At 38.1% G+C, this 21,696-nt stretch overlaps 1 protein-coding gene across 5 annotated transcripts in view; it reads left to right on the forward strand.

The window, feature by feature from the left end:
* Positions 1–21,696, forward strand: part of LOC105144505 (synaptogenesis protein syg-2) — a 249,745-nt gene that overhangs the window by 99,722 nt on the left and 128,327 nt on the right. For all 5 annotated transcript variants that reach the window (XM_087408385.1, XM_087408388.1, XM_087408386.1 and 2 more), the window contains 3 exons: positions 11,084–11,213; positions 14,405–14,616; positions 15,147–15,464. In XM_087408385.1, coding sequence (XP_087264511.1) covers positions 11,170–11,213; positions 14,405–14,616; positions 15,147–15,464 — 574 coding nt within the window. In that variant the 5' untranslated portion in view covers positions 11,084–11,169. The remainder of the gene's footprint in view (positions 1–11,083; positions 11,214–14,404; positions 14,617–15,146; positions 15,465–21,696) is intronic.

Below are 21,696 nucleotides of genomic sequence, written 5' to 3' on the forward strand. Positions count from 1 at the left end.
TGTATCGAAAGTTCGCACGTGAATAAATATTCGCGACATGTGCCCTGATACTCATCGCTGAGCACAATAACTCATCAGTACTCTCTGTAGTATTGGAAAATTCTTTTGGATGGATAAATACAAGCATATTGCCGAATACGAGATAACGCAACGTCCAAGCTCGTGTTATGCATTTAGGATGGGTCTCCGCTTGAAAAGATCTTTAAAGCTCGTCAATGCGTTACTGAAACCTTCTTTCCTCAACTCCCTACAGCGTTTTTTTCTTAGTCGGGACGTTCTTTTAACGGGAGTAAATAAGTAACAGGATACAAAGAGAACGGTCTAGAACTTTATCGAAGGAGCACTCAAATCTGTCTTCTCCTCCGTAGAAAGTGGGTTTCTGTAGAACAATGTCCACGGGAAAGCTGCAGCTTTAAAACTCAGATAGAGGGTTTGGTTAAATAAAAAGTCTTTCAGATATGTTTTTTATGCTTTCTTATATCCGTGACGCTTATTTGTATCCCGAGTTAGTCGACTCCAGAATTTGCAACTTGATGCATTCAACTTGAATTTTGCTTGTCCACAATTGTATCATATTATTAATAAATGACGAAGTATATCGAACTACAGTGTATTATAAATAATTTGTCGAAATATATTACAACAATATTACAACAGAAAACAAATTCTTTTATAAATTATTTCTTTAACTTTGGAATTAGTGAATAGAATCTCTATTAATAAAGTAGCAGATGTCAAAGAGCATTGATAGAAAGAGAGAGTACAGAGATTCTTTTATAAATTCTATCATAAATATATCGGTAATTCATCATTTTTATAATTATTTATAATATCATTACTCATAATTTTTAACAAAAAATATTTAAAAATTTATTAAGTGTTTTTTAAATATATATTTTATTGTAAAAAAAAAATAATGTATGAATATAATATTTAATATTTAATATTATATGATGTTATATGGATATATTCTATTGCAACTTTTACTTTTTTATTCTAATTAGATAAATCGTGTAGACGCAAATTGAGTCTGCATGTCTGAATCAATCGCATTAAAAAATGTATCATACAAAATACAGTGTATCATTTAAAATACATTATATCGCATCTGCGGAAAGACGATTTTACCTCTGCGATGAAATGCATTATGTAGCGCCGCACGAGATAACGTGAGAAGCATTATTCGGAGACGAGAGAATATTCGACTCGACCACATCTCTTGAAAACTCAAGGAGTACTGCTTGTAACGAGATCATGCAATGTCCAATGTCCTATATTGTAAGAATATTGTTGGATTCGTGAACGGGAGAACCAGGAAGAAATGGCAAAAGTATCGGGAGGACCAGACGTCGCGTAGACGAGGAAAATAAAGAAAAGGAGGAGGAACGCGTATGACGCCGAGTTCGAAAGTGGCCGCTGGATGTTGTTGGATAGAGGAGATCTTTCTCGTTGAGAATGGGAAGAGTGGTGAGATGCAATGATACAAAGAGAGAGAGAGAGAGAGAGAGAGAGAGAGAGAGAGAGAGAGAGAGAGAGATGTATGCGGGGTGAAAATAGGAGCTGTTTCCGTGGGTCTTCCTGAGGGTCAGATACATACACACAAACAGAACACACACATTCGCGCACCCACACATCCCACATACGTATACAGGGTACATACCTATATAGCAAGGACGAGAATGATGCGAGAGAAGGAGAATGGGGAAACTTGGCACGCGTCTGGCATACGGGACTGCCCGTTAAAACCTGCAAGGGTAGACACCAAATACTATTCCGCACACGGCTTTCACGCTCGGCGGCACATACTCAGTATCTGGGAAAAATAGAAACAGGAGAAAGGATTATGGGGGGAACGGAGATGGTGCTGCCGGCCGATAGAGCTCAACGCCACGGTCGTTTAGCACGTTCTTGTGCTCCGCGCGAAAATTGGAAAGCACTGGAGTACAGGGCGCGCTTTCGCCGTAATTTTAAACGAGCGCCTAAAACTGGCGCACCTCCGAAAAACCGCTCTTCCTCGTCTTTTCATTTTCTCCGACGAAACGGTCGCGCTCGCCCCGCCTGCGGTTTCGACTTACAGCGCGGTAATGCCGCAGTGCAAATCGTGGGAATTTTATTCGCTCAGTCAATTTCATCCGCGAGGTAACCAATTGGAAACTCCGTTGTTGCTGCATAATGCATCTCGCATCGTGATGATTTCTCCAGAGCGCTCCAGTATTCGCTTTATCTACAAACAAACATCAGAACGTCGTAATTTATATCGCAATTCCAACCTTTCGCGTAGCTTTATTTCGCTGTATCAATTTTTATACGAGATAAAATTTCTCTCTCTCTCTCTCTCTCTCTCTCTCTCTCTCTCTCCCTCCCTCCTTCTCCTCTCCCCCTTCCCTTCTGTTCTATATAATCGATTTGCTTTATGAATTCATATCGAAGCTGCATCGCCTCGTGCTTACATAATTATTGGCGTTTGCGTTCGAAATATGATTAAATGAAAATCTCGCACGTAATTAAAACAAATGCATGTAATTACTTGCAATAATTAGCGTTTCGCAGAAACGAAATCTTCCTTGCGTGAGAAGTCGTAGAATTTGTCGTGCCAGGTTCTATCGCGAATCGGTCGTTCTTTTGTATATACTTTTTAGTGCTTCCACTCCCCGCGTGGACTGGTGATTATTACCTTCAACTTCTCCGTCGCTGCAGCCAACAAAGTGATTTCACCTTTTCCCGCTTCGCGTAACGAGCATCGAGACTCCCGATAATTACGGGATGCTCGGTGCAGTTGCGGTAATTGCGCCCGACGCAGTTTGTATTTATTTTTCTCCGCCGCACCGATTGGGGAGACAAGGAAGGATTGGATAGAAGGGAAGAAAATACGCATTCGGACACGCACGCGTTCTCTGGTCGACATCGAAGGTTGCAATTCCCTCGATGTGTCCAATACTATCATACCGTGCGTCATATAGCAATTGCGTGAGTATATGACGACGATTATTTAGTAATAATCTATATATCATGAGGTGGGAACCGGACGAGACCTTACATTAAGTTCCAGCAAATGATTCGCCGTCCAACGAAGGCTCAGCGCCGCGCGATAATTGAGATCGCGCGGTGAGGCTGTTTATTTTTCTTTTGCTTCTTGATCGGAGCAGCAGCTGTCTGATATCACGATTGTAAATTACAATCCCGCACATTTGTTAACGAATAATAATGTATAACTACCGTGGAGCAACCATACCGAGACCTGCTATTTATTTTGGAATCTCGTTCGTTTTTTACTATTTACCATCGCAGACGTGTTTCTTTCTTGTTTACGTATATATCTTCATCGCAAAAGTATGTTAAGAAAAAGAGAACTTTATGACGTATGACCGACGAATCGGGTTGAAACGTAGCAGCTTTTGTGTGCAATGAAAGCAACATAATTCACACACATCGTACCGATCCTATGATTATAGATCTTGCAAAATCATGCTTTCGTGGGAAATATTTCGGTACCGATATTCGATATTTCAAAGAGTGCCTGATTGCGATATGCCAGTACTTGACTTTAATGCACGACGTCCATAATCGTCGAGCTAAAGTAGAACCAGGTTGACCGACATGCAAGTCATTACTCCCACGATCGAGAGATTATTTTTTTTCCGCTACTTAGTGCCACTGGAGGACCATAAAATTATATCGCGTAGCTACGTCGTGTGAAGGCTGTCAATTGTAAAAAAATCAAGCACGAAAAGGGACTCGTAAAGAAACGTCACTTCACATTTTTCGTCATTTTGAAAATATTTATGCAATCCATAATATATTTTTTTTAATATTATATTTCGCGCAAACATTGAATAACAACGACGATAATATGAATTAATATGCATAACGTATTAAATTGACATATATCATGAAAAAGATGTGACCTAGTTATAGTTCATTATAAAATGCAGAAATTGTTGGAATAGAAAAAGATTTGGAATAATTTAAAGTATCATGACGTATTTTCGACATTTTTGTACAGTACAATATCGCGATGACAACACCAGTACATTCGATAAATGAAATATACATATTATAATAATACAAAATACGAACGTTAAAAACTTGACTGAATTTTTGATTATTTTGCTTTTGTAACGACAATTAATTTTTATTGTTATTTGATTGCTATTTCAAATGATACTACCTTTGAAGATTGTAATATCGATTGCGAGCCCTTATAACTTACATATACATATATACATATAAGTATATGTATGTACATCTCCGCGCGTAACTCATAAGAGAGAGATTAATGTCTCCGGCGGAACTCGAGAACTGTAAAGCTCCGCTACAGAACTGTTCTGTTCTATGCGAAAGCTGTTATTCGCGGAGGAAACAGACGCAAGGATCGTGATGCGACTATAGAGCGTCGTAAAGAGGAGTTTAAAGCATCCCGCACTCTACGAGGAAAATGCAAGATTTCTTGCTGCGACCGAATGCGCCATCGAGACTCCGGTTACAATGATTTTTAAAATATGTTCTGCGTAAATACGAGGATGGGCAAATGCGCTCTTTAGTGCCATGAATTTTTACGATGATCTACATATCCGCGCGACGATGCGCACGAATGGCGAAAATGGAACTTCTTTGTTTGCACATCCATTTTGCCCATTGAGTCGTAACGTCCGCGCTGCAAACAGCTTATACGCATTTTTATATTGCGCCATTTATTATCCTATAAAATGAGAACTCAGGTACCTACCTTACGTGGCGTATTTCTCTCTACAATACAAACCATTAATATGATTTAATAATTCACTTTATTTTTTAAATGATAACAATAAATGTAATGCGCAAAAGATCAGCATGTTGTTTCAACGCTGACTGTATAAATTACATTAAATTTTTTAAAACTCAAACCGAAATCTTTGTAGTCATAAATATTCAAATAAGATGCTTAATCAAGCCATATTTTTCATAATCAGTTGTGTCGCCGTCTCCGTGTTTTCACGGTTTCTTTTACTTTTAGAAATTAATTTTATTGCATGATATATTTGCAAATTGAATATTTTTATAAATAATATCGAGAAAATTTATACGATTACTTGAAGGCTGAGTTAAATTTATTTTTCGCAAAATACGTAAGTGGATTATCGTCGGCTTTACCTGGCTGCTAATATATAATTTGTTGTAACGACGCCTTGTAAATCGGCTTTGCTTAGCCAGGGCAAATTGATAATATACATAATTTGCTTCTTGAGATCAGCAAGGGGAATCCTTAAAAATCGTAATAATCGCTTGATTCGGTAATCCTTTATAAAATAAGGACATTTAACATGAGCAACAATTCATCAGCATTATAAAATAGTATCTTATGCTAATAAAATATCCGAAAACAAATTACAAATTAATTACAAACTTATAATTACAAATAAAAATTCTTATAGATTTTTATTACGATTTAAACAAAAATTAAATTGTTATTTTTGTTTCACGTTGAAATTACGTGGAAATGTAACAGCTATTTTCAATGACAATTTTATGAAATTGTGAGTAAAGCTCTTAGAAGCAGTTGAAATAGATTGATGTTAGGTGTGTTATAATTTTTTCTGACCTGCTGTAGTCAGATGGTAAAAGTTGTAGTTAACAAAAGTCACGGCGTAATGGCTATGGTAATTAGTAGAGATTAAAAAGCTAGGAGGATCCAGAGGCCTAATCTAACCCTAAGTCTAATCTAATCTAACTAGAATTAGTTAGATTAGAACCTAACCTAACCAGACCTAACACTAACTTAACCTAACCTAACCCGACCTAATCCGACCCAACCCGAACTAACGTAACTTAAACTGACCTAATCCGATCTAACATAACCTAAAGTTAAACAAGACCATGACCTTCGATTCTGCGATTGGAATTTTCGATTCATTTTCAGCATTTCTGCTTTCCTTTCATTTATTCACAACTTTGGACAGGGAGATCTGTCACTCTTCTGAACCTTTACCATTGTGTTAAACGCTAATCAACATTAACGCTTAGAAATATCTATGGTAAAAACATTCTTTTTCAACAATATAAATATCGTTAACTTTTTAACGTTGTTATAATATACAATTTAATTACTTCTTCTGATAAACACTTAGTGATCATCATATAAATTTTGCCAATGTCTTCTTAATAATTTTTTTACATATATTATTTTGATAAGATAATGATTGGTAAGATAACTAATCTTACCTATCCGTATCTCACTGTGTAATGATATTAAATTCGAGAGCCTATTAAGGAACTAGCAAGTCAGATTGAAATTCTTGACATTTTTTAAATGACAAACTGAATAACTATACGAAAGTAAAATTTGATCTAAATTCACAACATAAAAAAATGTTTTTTTTATTCACAAATGTAAATGTATATATATATATATATATATATATATATATATATTTACATTTGTGAATAAAAAAAACATTTTTTATGAAACATTTTTTTATGAAATATTTATATATATATATATATATATATATATATATATACGTGTATGCTTCGAGATTTCTAGATTTGCCATAATTGGATTACAGAGAGATATCACTGCAAAACAATGATCTCGAAAAAAGAAATAGGGTATATAAATATTTGTCAATAAAAAAATGTTTCGCATATAATCTACTTGCAGCGTGGAATTATATAAAATTATGAATTATTCTCCTTCGGCGAATACTTTGTCCTCTCGTCTGTGTTGCGATAACGACTGCTCTTGTTTCCAAACTTCGCCGAAGTGTTGATTAGAGGATTTTTTATTATTGTAACAACTTGCAAAGTTTTGTTATTTACGGTTTTCTTGATAATCCAACAGGGAACTTGAAACGAACTAGAAACGAACTTTGAAACATTCAAATGCTTCTACGCGCCATCCATGATTTTATTATCAAGGAAATAATTAAGCGATATCTATGGAAGTATCCTCGCTATCGTAAATATATGACCGATCACGTTTTGATGTAAATTAGAGCATCTATCTACATGCTACTTACGAATATGACAAATGATTTCGACGTCTACGCTTCGTCGAACATCTTATATGTATTTTCTACGCATGCCACACAGCCCACGTATACCACGGTCTTTTCATCATCATCTATGTATCAATTTAGCTCCACGTTTAGGACCTATTATTGTTGAAAATATGAGCATGTTTAAAGTATAATCAAACTTGTCCATTAAATCATTCGTCCAATGTAAATGCTTATGTAAATTATGCCCGTACACTTTGTACACGCCTTGAAAATACAGACGAAGAAACCATTTTATCATTTCACAGATGTTGACCCTTGTACGCACGTTACTTTTTTCCTCATAAAGTCAGAGAATTATATATCATAGAATTACTCTTCATCCATTATACCAATGAGCAACATTCACGTAATACGCGTTTAACGTTAAACCGTTTGAAAGATTACTTCACCTGATTCGAGAAAGTTGCCCCGGGCATTATTTCTATTTCTGCAATAATCGTGTGGAACTGTAATTTTAAAACTCACGGTTACGATAACATTTATTTTATCATCTGATTAATAATACTGAACGAAAAGAAGGACAAACATCTCACATGCGATTAGCTAATCTATTTAGTTGGCTAATTGTTGTTTTAAATTTTTAATAATTTCGTTATTTGATACGAGCCATTGTCGTAAGTCTATTAGGTCGAATATAAAGAATGTTAAATTTTTACAGATAAATTTTGATATACCTGAGATACAATGAGAAATCAAATCTTCTTTTAATGATAATTTGTACATATCAATTATTATATTCAATTATTATATCTGAAACTTTTCAAAATTATTATTGAATACGTATCAAAATATTATATATATATTGTTATATATATGTATATAATCTTATCGATATTATATTTACTGTATTTTTCACTATTTTTCACGTTTAGTATAAGCGTTTGAACACACAGTTTTTCAGAATCTCTCATCGTTTGATAACGTATTGACTGGCAGCAATCAATTGAATAAAAATAACTGCATACGGAGCGATGCCACGAAGAAGGAAAATAGAGATAAGAGCAGAGAAAAAAATAAAATCCGTTAAATTTACGTTGTCAATAAAAAAGAAAATAAACGTAGCATCCTGCACGTTCACCCAAGGCGATCATCTTCGAGATTCAGAGCCCTCCTGCGCATTCGTGGAAACGGGAAGATTACTTATTTATGGTTTTCCTGCTCGGTAAAGGAAGACTAGACCCAGGGTGTATGCTTGCGTACGTTTGATGTTGCCTCCAATCGCGTAGTTAACGAGAGTAACAGTAAAAGTTGATGGATTCGTTTTCCACGTAGAAAGATTATTTATTAACCAACTTCTTCTACAACTTCTTCTCTAACGATCCCTACCGGGAACGACGTAGGCGTTTAGAATTCATCATCACTGTGGATACATGTCGAGTATTCGTGTAAGCAACACGGATGGAAGAAATACCGATGGCATCCATCACGATGGAGCAGTCGTTAAATATGCATCAAAATGAGAAGGGCACACGTTATTGATAATAATGATCATACAACGAGTATGAAATCGTGTGTCGATAGATTCGTTTACGTTCTTCCGCGAAAAATAGATATTACGTGGATTCAACGAGCGCAGTTCATCGATCGACGCCGGGAAAACATTCAGAATTATCTTTACGAGGCAATCGCGTATTTCAGCGAGCATCGACGGCATTGCGAACTTTAATGCGGCAGTACCACGGTTATCCGCGCTACGGATAATTTCCGCCATGGGTCTACCAATTAGTCTGGTAATAATTTTCCCGTCGGTGGCTTTCGTGATGCCGTATCGGTAGTCTCATCCGCGATGCAAATTTTTAACGTCAACAACGCACGTTCTAGTTATTTGGAACCGCATGTTCCATTCCGTTGCGAAGCGGCCCGAGGCATTGACACAATCGTCGTCCTGTATTTTCTTTAAGTGCTGGCAGAGAGCACAATAAACTGTACTATGATGACTTATAGCGTCGAGGATGCCATCCACGCTAATACACTTGCGTTCGTGCCCTCCTCATCGTTGGTTATGACGACAAAGAAGAAACGACCTGCTCTCGGTATCTTCCATTTTCTACCGCCTTGTTTCGCCCTTTGCCTCTCATCCCCTCGAACTCGCGGAAAATATATGATACGCCCACTCGTAGAGTTAAACCGCTATTTTTCTTGTGATAAATGAAATTGTTTCGCGTGCGACGCTTGTCACGCCTCCGGACGTTCCACAAGTTTGCCCGAAGCTTCCTCGAGTTTCCTTCCGGACCGCTTCGAAACTTCTCCCAGGATTAAATGAGATCGGAAGAATGTTTCCGCGCTTTACGATCCGTTGAATCGTTTTCCGTAATGAGAAGACATCATAATTCTGTAATAAGTAAAAAATGCAATTGCGACTTATAAATGTCATTTTGTTACATGCATACATTTAGGTCATATTATATCATATTAAGCAGGTTGATATTGATAATCGAGAGATGAGAGATGAAGTAATAATTTAAATTAGTATCTTTCTCTCTTTCTCTCTTTCTCTCTTTGTACAAATACGAAAAAAACAATTTTATTGAAAAATCTAAAACGCTGGATACAGATTTCAAAATAATTTTGTTGAAAATTCAAACTGGTTCCTAGAATATCAAAATTTTTTGCTACATTGCTTATCATTTTTTAGTTTCCAACATAATTATTTTGATAGCCCAACAAAATTATTTTCAGATTTGTATTTAGCGAAATTTTAGATCTTTCAGCAAAATTGTTCTTTTCAGGTATTATTTATAATATTGAAATATGAAATAAATAAAAAAATTGGGAAGAGATTAGGAAAAATTATAAGATATTCTTATTTAGTATTTATTTAACGAGGCTAATACGTATACATATATACGTGTTAATATATCAACACATTAACATATATAATAATGGGATTAAGATCTAACATTGCTGTTTGCTAATGTACGCAATAGTAGGTACTTTACGATACTACAAGTTAGGATAAACGCGAGGCAGAAGGGCGACTCTGTGCTCAGCGTATGTTTGCTTATCGCGTTTCTCATATCGACCCGTTGAAAGTCGACTAGTATTCTAATTTCAGATTCAGAGTATTCAGCACGATTGCTCTGAATCCTTTAGCAAACACTTCGCACGTTCATGCAATATCTTTGCGGATTTAGAAGTGAAGACACAGGCCTGCGCGCGTGCACCCCTTCAACATGTCACCATCGGACATTCCCTCATCCTCTTTTTACCCTTAGAACTCGGCGCTTTATAGTCTAAGACGGAAATCCGTGGACTTTGAGATTGGCCGACCCTGTTGCGATCAGACGTCGAAAGACGAAATACTAGTGTGTGGTGATCGATGGGATCCCTGGGAACGCTCCTGAGACACGATGCTTCTTCTCGAGAAGCGATCGAAAAGTCCGATGAGACGTCAGGGAACTCGCGAAAAGATAGCTTCAGCGTCATCGTCAGGGGACAGAGAAAGAGAGGGAAAATAGGAGCTCATTAAAACGTTATATCTCCATCTACATGTAAATCTAATCGAGCAGACAAAACCACACCGACATCAAATCACCATTAACCACTGTCTATCATAGATGAGAATGGTGGGAGTTAAGCTCGGGTATGAGCTCCCCTTTAACCATCAGGGTGTACATCACCACTAAATTCTCGTGTAATGAGACCTAATCCTAGTGTTTTCTTGTCTATGAAAACCACATTATACCAGCGTTTTACTTACCGTAGAAATATTTCGTGCTCTACATAGATACCTTGTTAAAAGCTTAAAGGTCGATTACAGTTAGCTTTCGCGTTCATGTGAATTAAGCAGCTACTCTTTAATAAGAGAAAATGAATAGTCGTAGAATTTATAACATTTTTATTGATATATCGAATATACAATTTCTGGCTGAATTGCATAGCTTTAACTGATAAATTTACGCTTTTAATTATGGTATTATTATAAGTATAATTTATATCAATCAAATTAGAATGACAAATATACATTCGAAGCAATTGAAAAAGATTACACTTATTTAAAGGAAAAAGTAAATTTATTTCAAATTTATGTTTTTCTTGTTTTTCAGTACCGATTGTTGCCATTGACGGTGTAATCGGAAACAAGGTGCAGCTCCCTTGTGACATTCGTTCCATCAATAACGACGAAATCAGCATGGTACTTTGGTACAAAGAAGGCAGAGACGAACCGATTTACAGGTAAGATTTCGGACATCTATGAATTAAAAATTGATTGTTTAAAGATTTCAAAGTCCTTAAATTATCGTATTTTCTATTACAAAAAAATTGTTTTCGTACAAAGAGTCTTTTAATCTTCACTGTACTCAATGTTGCCGGAACGAAATGCTGAGAAAAACTTCTCGAATGTGAGAGTCATTCATATCGTCTATAAAACGTACTTTTTCGTAGAAATCAAAAAGAAATGAGTTCAAGTGCTCAAGTCTGGAAATTCCTCGCGTTATTTTCCACAAGTTCATTCGGTACTCGGGTTGCCGTTTCGCTCCCACGGCCCGTGAAATTTTGCATATAGAATGGCGGTCGGCGCATCGTCGTGCCGCAGTCGTAGGATAGAAGTTGCCACGGCTGAAAGGGGGCTGACGTTAGTATCCAGTGGGTCATATTTAAGAAATGTAATAAGGTGTAAGATATGTGCGTGGGGGTTGGCGATGTAGCGTCTCGGGGTAGAAGAACGACGGAAAGTGTATGCGAAGCGACGCCGAGGATGCCGGCGGTGGCGTTTAGTGCGAAGGGGAGTGCAAGTCGTCGCTTGTTGTAAAGTCAGTTTAATCCTCGCCGACGAAGAACTTTAAATTTAAAGGCGGCCGTCGTACTAAAACCGTTTCCCCCTTGGCCTCGCCAACGTTCTTCTTCATGGGATCTCTTGCAGTAAAATATTTATTGCGTGACATCGTGCCCTCTTATCGTATGTATACTAGACAGTTAAGGAAAGGAAACTGCGAAGTTACGTGGACATGATCGCGCATAGCTCCTTCGAAGCATTCCCCTTACACATGTATTCGATGTTTCGTTCGTGATAGGAGTAACTCGTGTGACGTGCATGTCGCCTCATCAAGATTTCCTCGCATTATAACTTATTCGAGAAAAAGAAGCAATTCTTTCCTTTCTCTTTAGTTAATTTTATTGATTTAACAAAACTTTCATAATCCTTGAAGATGATTGAATCTTTCCTCGCCTATCTACTAACATCGGTACGGAGAGAATTCATCTATTTTTTCATTTTCTTAGAAAATGGAAGGGCAGAGAGAACTTAAACGATTGACTGCATTCTTCATGATATGAATATTTGTTCGCGATCGTAGATCTAGATTTTTGAGTTTCAATATTACTGTAATATTGAACAGCCAGCGTCTTGATCGAACAAAACGCTCGGTAATATTTACAATCTCTCGAGCGGTCTTCGTATTTTACCTTAATAGATAACACTTCGCAAAATCGAATCCACTCAATTCCATTTCACGTTTTCTCTTAGGAAAGTTTCAAGACACTTAGACCCACCGAAGAGACCTGGTGAATTTCTTTCCTCGCGTGAAAACTTGAAAGTGATCGATTCTTTAACGATTGTATAATACATATGTGTGAAATGCGACAAGAGATGCGTTTGCAGAGCTCTCAAATATTGCTTAAGATATTATCGTAATAAGCCATCGAAATTTATATTATTTTTATTAAACGATATAAAATACGGGAACAGAAATAAATAAAATTAAATTTCTACAAATGTGTCTTATCAAATTTATCTGCAACTCGTCTATTTCACTCAACATTTTCAGTACGACGTGCGCTACTTCACAAATAGATTTCGCGAGCTATAAAAAAAGCAACACAAGTTCATCTACGCTCTGTAATCTCCCGAGATAACGAAGAAACGGCTGTAGGCGATGCCGTTCCAGAAAATGTCGACGAATCAGCCTCTCAGGTCGTGATCGACGAATCGAGTTAGTTGACAGGCGATCGATCGATCTTGAGAGTCGTTTCGCTGTCGATGAATGCTAGGGTTGAAGTCAGAGGACCGATATGAGAAAATCGCTTTTCAGGGATTATCGCGCGCGAGAAAAGTCGGTCGAACGTGTTATATCCGCGAGCCGTTCTCGTGCTGGGCGACGACTCGTGGAACGTGTGCTCGACCTCTCTTCGAGGTCTGCCCTCCTCCCACAATCCTGTCTACGACAACGAGGCGGGTGGGCAACATTGGTGGCGCGTCACGGAAGTGCCCTCCTCGTCCACTGGAAGTGCGAAGTGGAAGAATTAAATCGTATTTCAACGTCAATGCCGTGGAAGCAAGCATAAGGGCGGGATAGCTTTGGGACTACTCAGTCACGAGCGAAAATCCGAACTCCCATGCAGTCGCGGAACGCAATTTAACTTTTAGTCGCTCGCGAGGAGCCGTGAAGGGTTCTATGCTCAGCGTTCTCCCTCCTGAGTTACCTCTCTTCTTTCTGTCTCGTGCTCGCTCTCTTATATATCCCCGGATTGTTCCTCTAATCTATCTCTCTTTGCTCCTGTTCTGGCTCACCGCGGATGCTTAATATGCAATCATTCACGCACTGAGAACGACTCCCATGCGACTCCGTATATAGACGTGCCTCCGTCGAATCATCAGTCTCGAATCGTAGTTCCACGAACGATTCTTCAGCGAAGCTGCCGTGCATTGGAAAGGCCACGTGCAGGCGTGAGCCTCGACATGGAGCACGAAAGACGAGAATAATGTTTCGAATTTAATCTTTCTACTAGCTAGGTTCGTTAATTTTTCCGTCTGTTCCTAAAGCTTTTATTCATGTAATGAGACAAAAAAAAATGACGTAACAATTTTATATTAGATTTTATATCATAAGTATTTAATACAAGGTATTATAAAATTACAGTAGTGTGAATTGTGCTGATCATAATTTTTTAAATATTCCATTTAGAGATAATTTGAGATATTTAATGGAATGAAAGATATCAGATTTTGTAATTGGCGAGAAATCTTGAAGCGAATATATTTGATCACAAGTATCCAGAATACATATGTTCATTATTTACCATGTAATTAATTCAATCACGACAAGCTTTTAATAACGGCGGCAGTATGCTATCTCAATTGATATGCTGCAATTACATCGCAAATTATGTAATTAAATTGGTACAGTTTTTGATACATGAATAACAAGCAAAACGGTAATTACCAGCGATAAACTGACTCTTATTACGATGCGTATTCGATCGTTCTAGTATTCTGTGCCTATTAGCGAAAAACACTGAAACTTCATATAACGTGAAGCATCAATAATTAATATAGCATGTATCGGTAATACACTCATAACGCATCTCATAAATTGTATCAATTGTAAAATGATGGCTGAATTACAAAAGCTAATCGATTATTTTAGCTTCGACGTTCGCGGCCGCCGGCAATACAGCAACGCCCGTCTTTGGTCGTCACCCTCGGCATTGGGACCAAGAGCTTTTTTTGTTACGGCGACGAATCCAGCTCACCTCAGCATTGATCGGCTGGAGAGCACTGATGAGGGGATCTATCGGTGCCGGGTGGACTTCAGAAACTCGCCGACACGGAAACAAAGGATGAACTTAACCGTTATAGGTGAGAGCATTGTATCCCGGTGAAACTCAATCAACCAGTGATCACGCAACAATTAAAGTCAGTCCTTTTGATCAGGGCGTGGTAATGGAGGTCGCATCAAGTATCGAAGCAAGAAGCGATCTCGAAGCCACTTTTACAATGTATAATTTAACGTTGAATATAAACATTCACACACAGTTCGTCACACGATACGTAGAGTTTGCGCGCATTTGATTTAGATATACATTTATGCATCGATACATTTCATCGTAAGCGTTGACTTACGAACTCACCACTTCCCGGCGCATAAATTAATCTCAGTGTAAGCCGTGGTTTGCTTCGCAAACTAGGAGCTGCCGCGGCGGTAATATACTTCGTAACTACGACCTGTTTTGCGGCCATTATAACAGTTAATTCTGCTACAACGCCAAAATTCTGTCGGATTCCATCGCATTCGACCGCGTACGCATCTCTCGCTGACTGTCATTTTACTAGACGAACGATCGATTAGTATTCACGTTGAATTTTAACGACGCATGCTGTTCGTACAGTGCCTCCATCAAAGCCTGTAATATTGGATGGGGCGACGAAGGCTATTTGGGGCCTCGAGGAGCGGTACAACGAGGGGAGCGACGTGAACTTGATTTGCGAGGTTCGTGGTGGCAAGCCGCCCCCAAAGCTGACGTGGTATCTCGACAATACCGTGATAGACGAGTCCTATCACTACGATACCCAGGGCAGGTTAACGGTTAACCACTTGGCGTATCCGAAAATTGGGCGACAACACCTCCAGGCGAGACTGATATGTCAGGCCAGCAATACGAACTTGGTGCCACCGCAAACCAGATTACTCGTCCTCGAAATGAATCGTAAGTCATTTGACGATCCTGTTATAATATGTTCCATAATTATTTATGCTATTTAGCGAAATTGTATTGTGACTGTGTGTTGCTTGTTCGTTTTATTTTTCATTTTCTCGAATTTGTGAGGCAATTGCGCATGATATTAAATTTACGCGTATTGTCGTAACAGTGTAATTCTAATTTGTAATGTTATGACAACGTATGACATTTGCTTTTCATAGTGACATCTACTGAATGACTTAATGAATGCGCCGGATAAAAATATTCATTCAGCGTAATTTAGACCCAGCATTACAAAGTCGGTGATTGCGTATCTCAAATAGTGTCTATAAATTATAGAAGAGCGTTGAATGCTTTCTATGAGTAATAGACTATAAGCGGGAATTAGCGCTGAGTCAGCAAGTCGATCGTTGCAAAAAAAAAAAAAAAAAAAACGAAGGCCCCTCCTAGTGATGTTTAAAACGAAACTCCGATTACCTTAATGTACGTCCATACTGTGAATGACGATCGAGAAATGTTCTACTTACGCGACCTACTTTGTCAATCTTTATAATGTTGCATGCAATGCGGTTTCTTAAACATGTTTTTACGGGAATCGCAATCTATCAAAGGGACGCCATTGCCAATCCAATTTGCCCTAAGAGAAAAAATTATCTTAAAATAAAAAAAAGTTATACGTAAAACTTGTTAGCATTATTACTAAGCACTTTACAGACTAATACGATATGACTGATACTTGGAATGACGTATCGTCAAAGAACTCGTTTATATATAATACGTATCATTATAAAACTTTTTGCATTACGTTTTTACTTTCGATAATAATTTCGCAGCGGAATGTAACAAATTATTGTTTACATTTTCTAATATTTTACTATACGTATATAGCGCAGCCGTTAAACGTAAACGTGCCCACTGGACGTAAAGTGCTGCACATACGTAGTTCCATGTAATCATTAATGTAAGTACGCAATTATCGCGTGCATAACGAGCTACGAGAGTTCTCCATTTGCGCGTTGAGGTAGACATGAAATTACCGACAAGTTGACACGCGTATTTTACGAAAGAAAAAATATTTGACTACGTTTCGTGTATTTTCCTACCTAGGGTTATCTTCCTGAATGTCATTCATTTCTTTTTACGAAGCGACAAGTATCTATCTTTGTAATAAAGTCGCTGACCCTTAATACAATGCTACTTGCAAATGTAAGCTTGTGAATCATAACTCATTTTGCCAACCCTCGTTTGTCGTGTACAAAATCTCTTCTCCGCGAGCTTGCGACCTGAAAGATCATATGTAGCAATATATCAAACGATGTATTAATTGACAGAATCCGTCGTTGTTCGAGGAAACGAATTTATGAGAATAATTCGTCAGTGGAGACCGATGTAAATTGGCATTTTCCTTTCGTGTTCACATGATTTTAGGCAGCTCCCATATATCGTACACCGTTGGCGAATTGCCTCGACGGTCACAGAGAGTACATGTACCTATCGGAGGCCTTTTCACGTGGTCCTATGGCCGGGCCAAGGTATTCACGTACTGAACCTATTAGTCGTCCGGACGAGATTGGCCGATGGAGATAACGGTAACGCCTCTCGCAAGACGGATCAGTGAATCGCGTGCCTCCTGGTCCGCAGCTTCGATTTCGTGTTTCCTCGTGAGCACTTGGCGTGCGACAGCGCGTGGTTTCGTCTGTGTTCGGGCGAGCGCTGTGTCGGCATCGGTCGATAGACGTGACGAAGAAACGACCGCGCCGTGTACGTCTGTGGGCGCGTTAATTACTTCGTATGGGTGTCTCGCGCGTGGGTGGGTGCGTGTGTACGGTGAGGTAAGAAGGTACCTACTCGCAGTAGGTACTAACGCGCTAAGATATCGTGTAAGTAGCGGCTGGAGAGGGTTCGACTTGTAATGACCCAGTAACGTCGTGCCAGACAGGAGAAAACGGAGGACCGCAAAAGGGTGGGAAGAAACTATTCGAACCGGCGGCGATAACGTTAATGTAAACACGCGTAAGAGCATTAGTGCTTGACGGAGCTGCAAGAGGCGCTAATTCGTGAGCCGATTGATCTCGCCGATCGCACGTTGCATGCGCCTACACTTCTGGCAATCTCACGTCGTATACGTTAAGGGAAACGCGCGGATTAATCGGGCGATTCGCCATACATGTTGTAACGCACGTTAACTTTATTTAATAGCACGGTTAATAACAGTATAGAGAAAAATTTTACAAAATCGAAACACTATTTTCCCTCGTTCTATACGTGTACTAATTTTATTAGAAATCCTTTGACCAATATATCTCGTTGTAGTTGTAAATATTTTTGCGTTTCACTGAACGCGAAGACATGACTTTGAAAAATATGACTTTTGTTGTAAAAGTCTGTGTATGTTCGCTTTCAACGTGATCATAATTTCTTGTTTCTAGCAAACATAATAGTTTTTTATTTCAAGCCATCATTCTTTTTTATTTCAAACACGTTTTTCGGTTTGCATATAAAAATGGATGTACATTTGTGTACATAAATTTATTTATTACAGTTCCTTCAAGTTACAAACTGATGTTGACGATTGCTTTTGTTTCAAGGAATTGCATGCGATAGTTATGCAGATAATTCACACGAACAACTAATCCTATATCAAACATAAATAATCAGACAGTATATGTAACTAGTCGCGGGTATACTCTTGTATGAATAATTTCGTACATTCCCACGGGTGATGCCTATTAATTCGTACATTGCGATGCATGCCGAATCCGCTCGATAGAACAAATAATAATAAGCATGCGTATCCACGTATCCACTGTTTGAATGCGTATCAATTTATTCTTAATTACCGCCACATAAATCATCTTGAAATTTTAATGAGCTATTAAACGCCTTTGAACAATAAATTATCCCTTTCATCAAGATTTAACTTTTCGCCCTCGAAGTTTATCTCGATTGAGTGAGATTGATGAAACGAGATTCCGTTTCTCATTCTAAAGACTGAAGATATAAGTTTGTAATAACTTTTTAATTCAAAAAGATTTTGAAATTTTATTACATAACAAAAGATAAATTACAGACTAAAGCTTTTATAATGTCGTGACATTTTATAGCAGTAGTTCTATTCTGATATGTATTGCCAATATTGAAAATCTATAATTTACGTTATGTACACAGTTTTTAGTACTAACAGTTTATATCGGGACACGACTATAATTGCGCTGTTTGATCAGCGAGAATGTGAAAAATAAGTCAGTGGGCACGAAACGCGTGACGAGACTGGCGTGACGAAAGCTTTCGGAGTAGTCCGGAGTGTCTGTGACGTAGTATGCAAATGCGTTTTGTTCATAAATTTTTTGCAATGGTGAAACAAACAGTGGGCGCGTTTTCTAGATAGCGTTCGGTCACAATTCGTGCCAACGCGATGTTAAGAATTAAAGTCGTATCAATATAAAGTGATATTAATGTGATAAACGGTTAGACTTGCCAATTGCAATTTGCACTAATTCGTATCCGGTCGTGCGTGCATCGGCGCACGCACACAAACACTGGTACGCACATTATTTGCACGCGCAACATTCATTCGTGCGCAGTTATGCGTTTCGGGAACTGTTCGCTTGATAATAATTAATAATCCCGTCTCTCCAGCTGGGCCACGTTATCACGACGCGCGGGACATCATCGTCATTCATCAGGGAGTTATCTCGACCTCGTTCCCCGATAAGACCGAAAGATTTCTTCTGCTCGACGTGGGCCATGCGCTTTTCATTGTCGACGGTTTCTCGGGGGCATTGATTTCGGTCGAGAGTCGCGCGATGGAGCAGGTGGCCGTTCAACCGTCTGGAAATAAATGGGAAGGTGCGAAGAGCGTCGGTTTGATAAGTGCGCCGGCCGGGGGCGTCGACTGGTAGAGAATTATTCGAACAAACGATAACGCCACGGTAAACACGCGTGAAACCATTAAGGCTCGGCCCGCAGCGAACGTTAATTCACGAACGTTTGTTCACCGGTATTCGTAAATGGCATCGCACCGTAAATTGCAGCACCTCGATAATACGCGCGTAAAACTTGATGAATGCGCATTATACGGTTAATGATAAAACCGGACTCTATTTAGGTGCAAAAGAAGAACGACACGTGTACTTTGTCGTATTGACGTTGCGAGGTTTGATTGACCCGCTGAATCGAATGCAACATTTTATTAGACGTAAGAATATATACGATCTTGAAAATTTCTTTTACGGCTTCAGGATTGAACAGCTTTTATTGAACGCATTCCTTTCGTTTTGAATTTTCAAGCTAAGTCTTGATCGTAATGGACAGTTCTGAGCTAAGTTAACAAGCCGCTTTAGGAAAACACTAAAGCCAAGCGTGCGAACACGATATCTAACACGACTGATAGAGTGGAGCAATTTGTCAAAGCTGTCGGCGATCGCTAAATTACAAATGACAATAGAACCACAATGTCGAAGGGTTGATTCCACGGATATCGTAGCAGGAATCAACCATCGCTTCTCGTCCAAGCAATTGCACACCGGCTTTGCGTGCTTTTGTTCTAATTGAACGTCGAAAATAGATACAATCCTTTCTCCTCGTTCCTCGGGCACCGTGAGGCGCGATCACGATCGACGTATACACGCGATGCCCGGCGTATCGAGTGATGCTCCCGTCAATACAATCTGTGCTACCCCTATCAGACCCTCATACGTATTTCAAATCCACCTTGCACAAAACTAAGCTATTCTCGAACGTAATCGCGCTGTCGACATGTTTTAATTAAAACCTAATCTCTCGCGAAACGTCTACTTGAAATAGATTGCACCGATTCTTCATTGTGTTCACAACAAAGCGATTCCCGCACTAGATTGTATTATTGCGCTCGCAGTATTAAGTTGATCAAATGGATTCTTGATCATCGGATGAGTGGACGCGAAAGTTGATTATACGAATGAACGAAAGTTTCTATAAGTGCATATTTATGGCCGGACTATCATGAGGGTCATCATATCTATTCGTAGACAGGAACAAGTGCGTGTGTGCGTCAGAACGAGGGTACGGAGGAGCCAATTTCGGAGAAGTGGCTACCAACTAATGGCAATTAGGGGTAGTACGAGTGGTTAGCCGTTGCGACGCATGAGCTTGTGTCGGAATTTACGACCATGTGACACCAACGTTATATTACAAATTGCCCAATTTGATTGCATTCAATCGATATAAATATTAAATATTCATTACATATCTGAAAGCGATAAGAATACGTTGAGCTATATATTAGGTGTTGGAATTAATTCGTAGCGTTTTACAAGTGATGGGAAGTACTTTCATTAATGTATTTTTTAATGCTCATGTGAAATAAATAACATTCTTTCATTAAAAAACGCTACGAATTAATTCCAACACCTAATATAAATCTGTACTTCGTAAAAGTTAAATAATTTTTGTAATTGTAAAACTAAGTCCTCCTAATAAATATGAAATAACTATTCGTTACATTTATAACATTAGGATCAAAAATTAATTTTTATTTAGAAAGTAAAGATTTCGGATTTGGCAATGATACTCAACAACGACTGACTCATCATAGAATAATCTCTTTAAAATTTATTTACTTTTTTTTGGATAATATCTCATAATTTTTTATGTCTGCAGTCATGCATTTAAATATAGAGAGATATTCAAATTTTAATTATAGATTTACTTAAAATTTCTGTAATGTTGAAATTAAAATTGATACTGACATCGTTAAAGTTAATATTGGTCACGTTCGAAAGTACGATTATAATTTTATATTATTATTAGGTGTTGGAATTAATTCGTAGCGTTTTACAAGTGATGGGAAGTACTTTCATTAATGTATTTTTTAATGCTCATGTGAAATAAATAACATTCTTTCATTAAAAAACGCTACGAATTAATTCCAACACCTAATAATTTAATAGAGCCAAAAATATACCGTTTTAATAATTACGTTAGAGCTATTCGTTAGTGTTATTCTAGAATCTAGATATAGCAGATCACAACACATTCCTAAAAATGGATCATATAATTAATAATTGTTGTAAAAAAAAACTGCAGTTATAAACGAATTTTGAAATTTTTCGTCGCAGAGATCAAGAAAGCGTTTTATACATTATTTTAATAACATAAAGAATGAAGATGAGCGATAAGAATAACTTCTGTTTTAGATAACACTTATTTTTTATAAGACTACGGCGATTGCAGATTTTCTGAGAATAAGTACACGATT

This window comes from Acromyrmex echinatior, chromosome 8 (assembly GCF_024713525.1).
Source record: "Acromyrmex echinatior isolate Ae372 chromosome 8, ASM2471352v2, whole genome shotgun sequence".
Lineage (NCBI taxonomy): Eukaryota > Metazoa > Arthropoda > Insecta > Hymenoptera > Formicidae > Acromyrmex > Acromyrmex echinatior.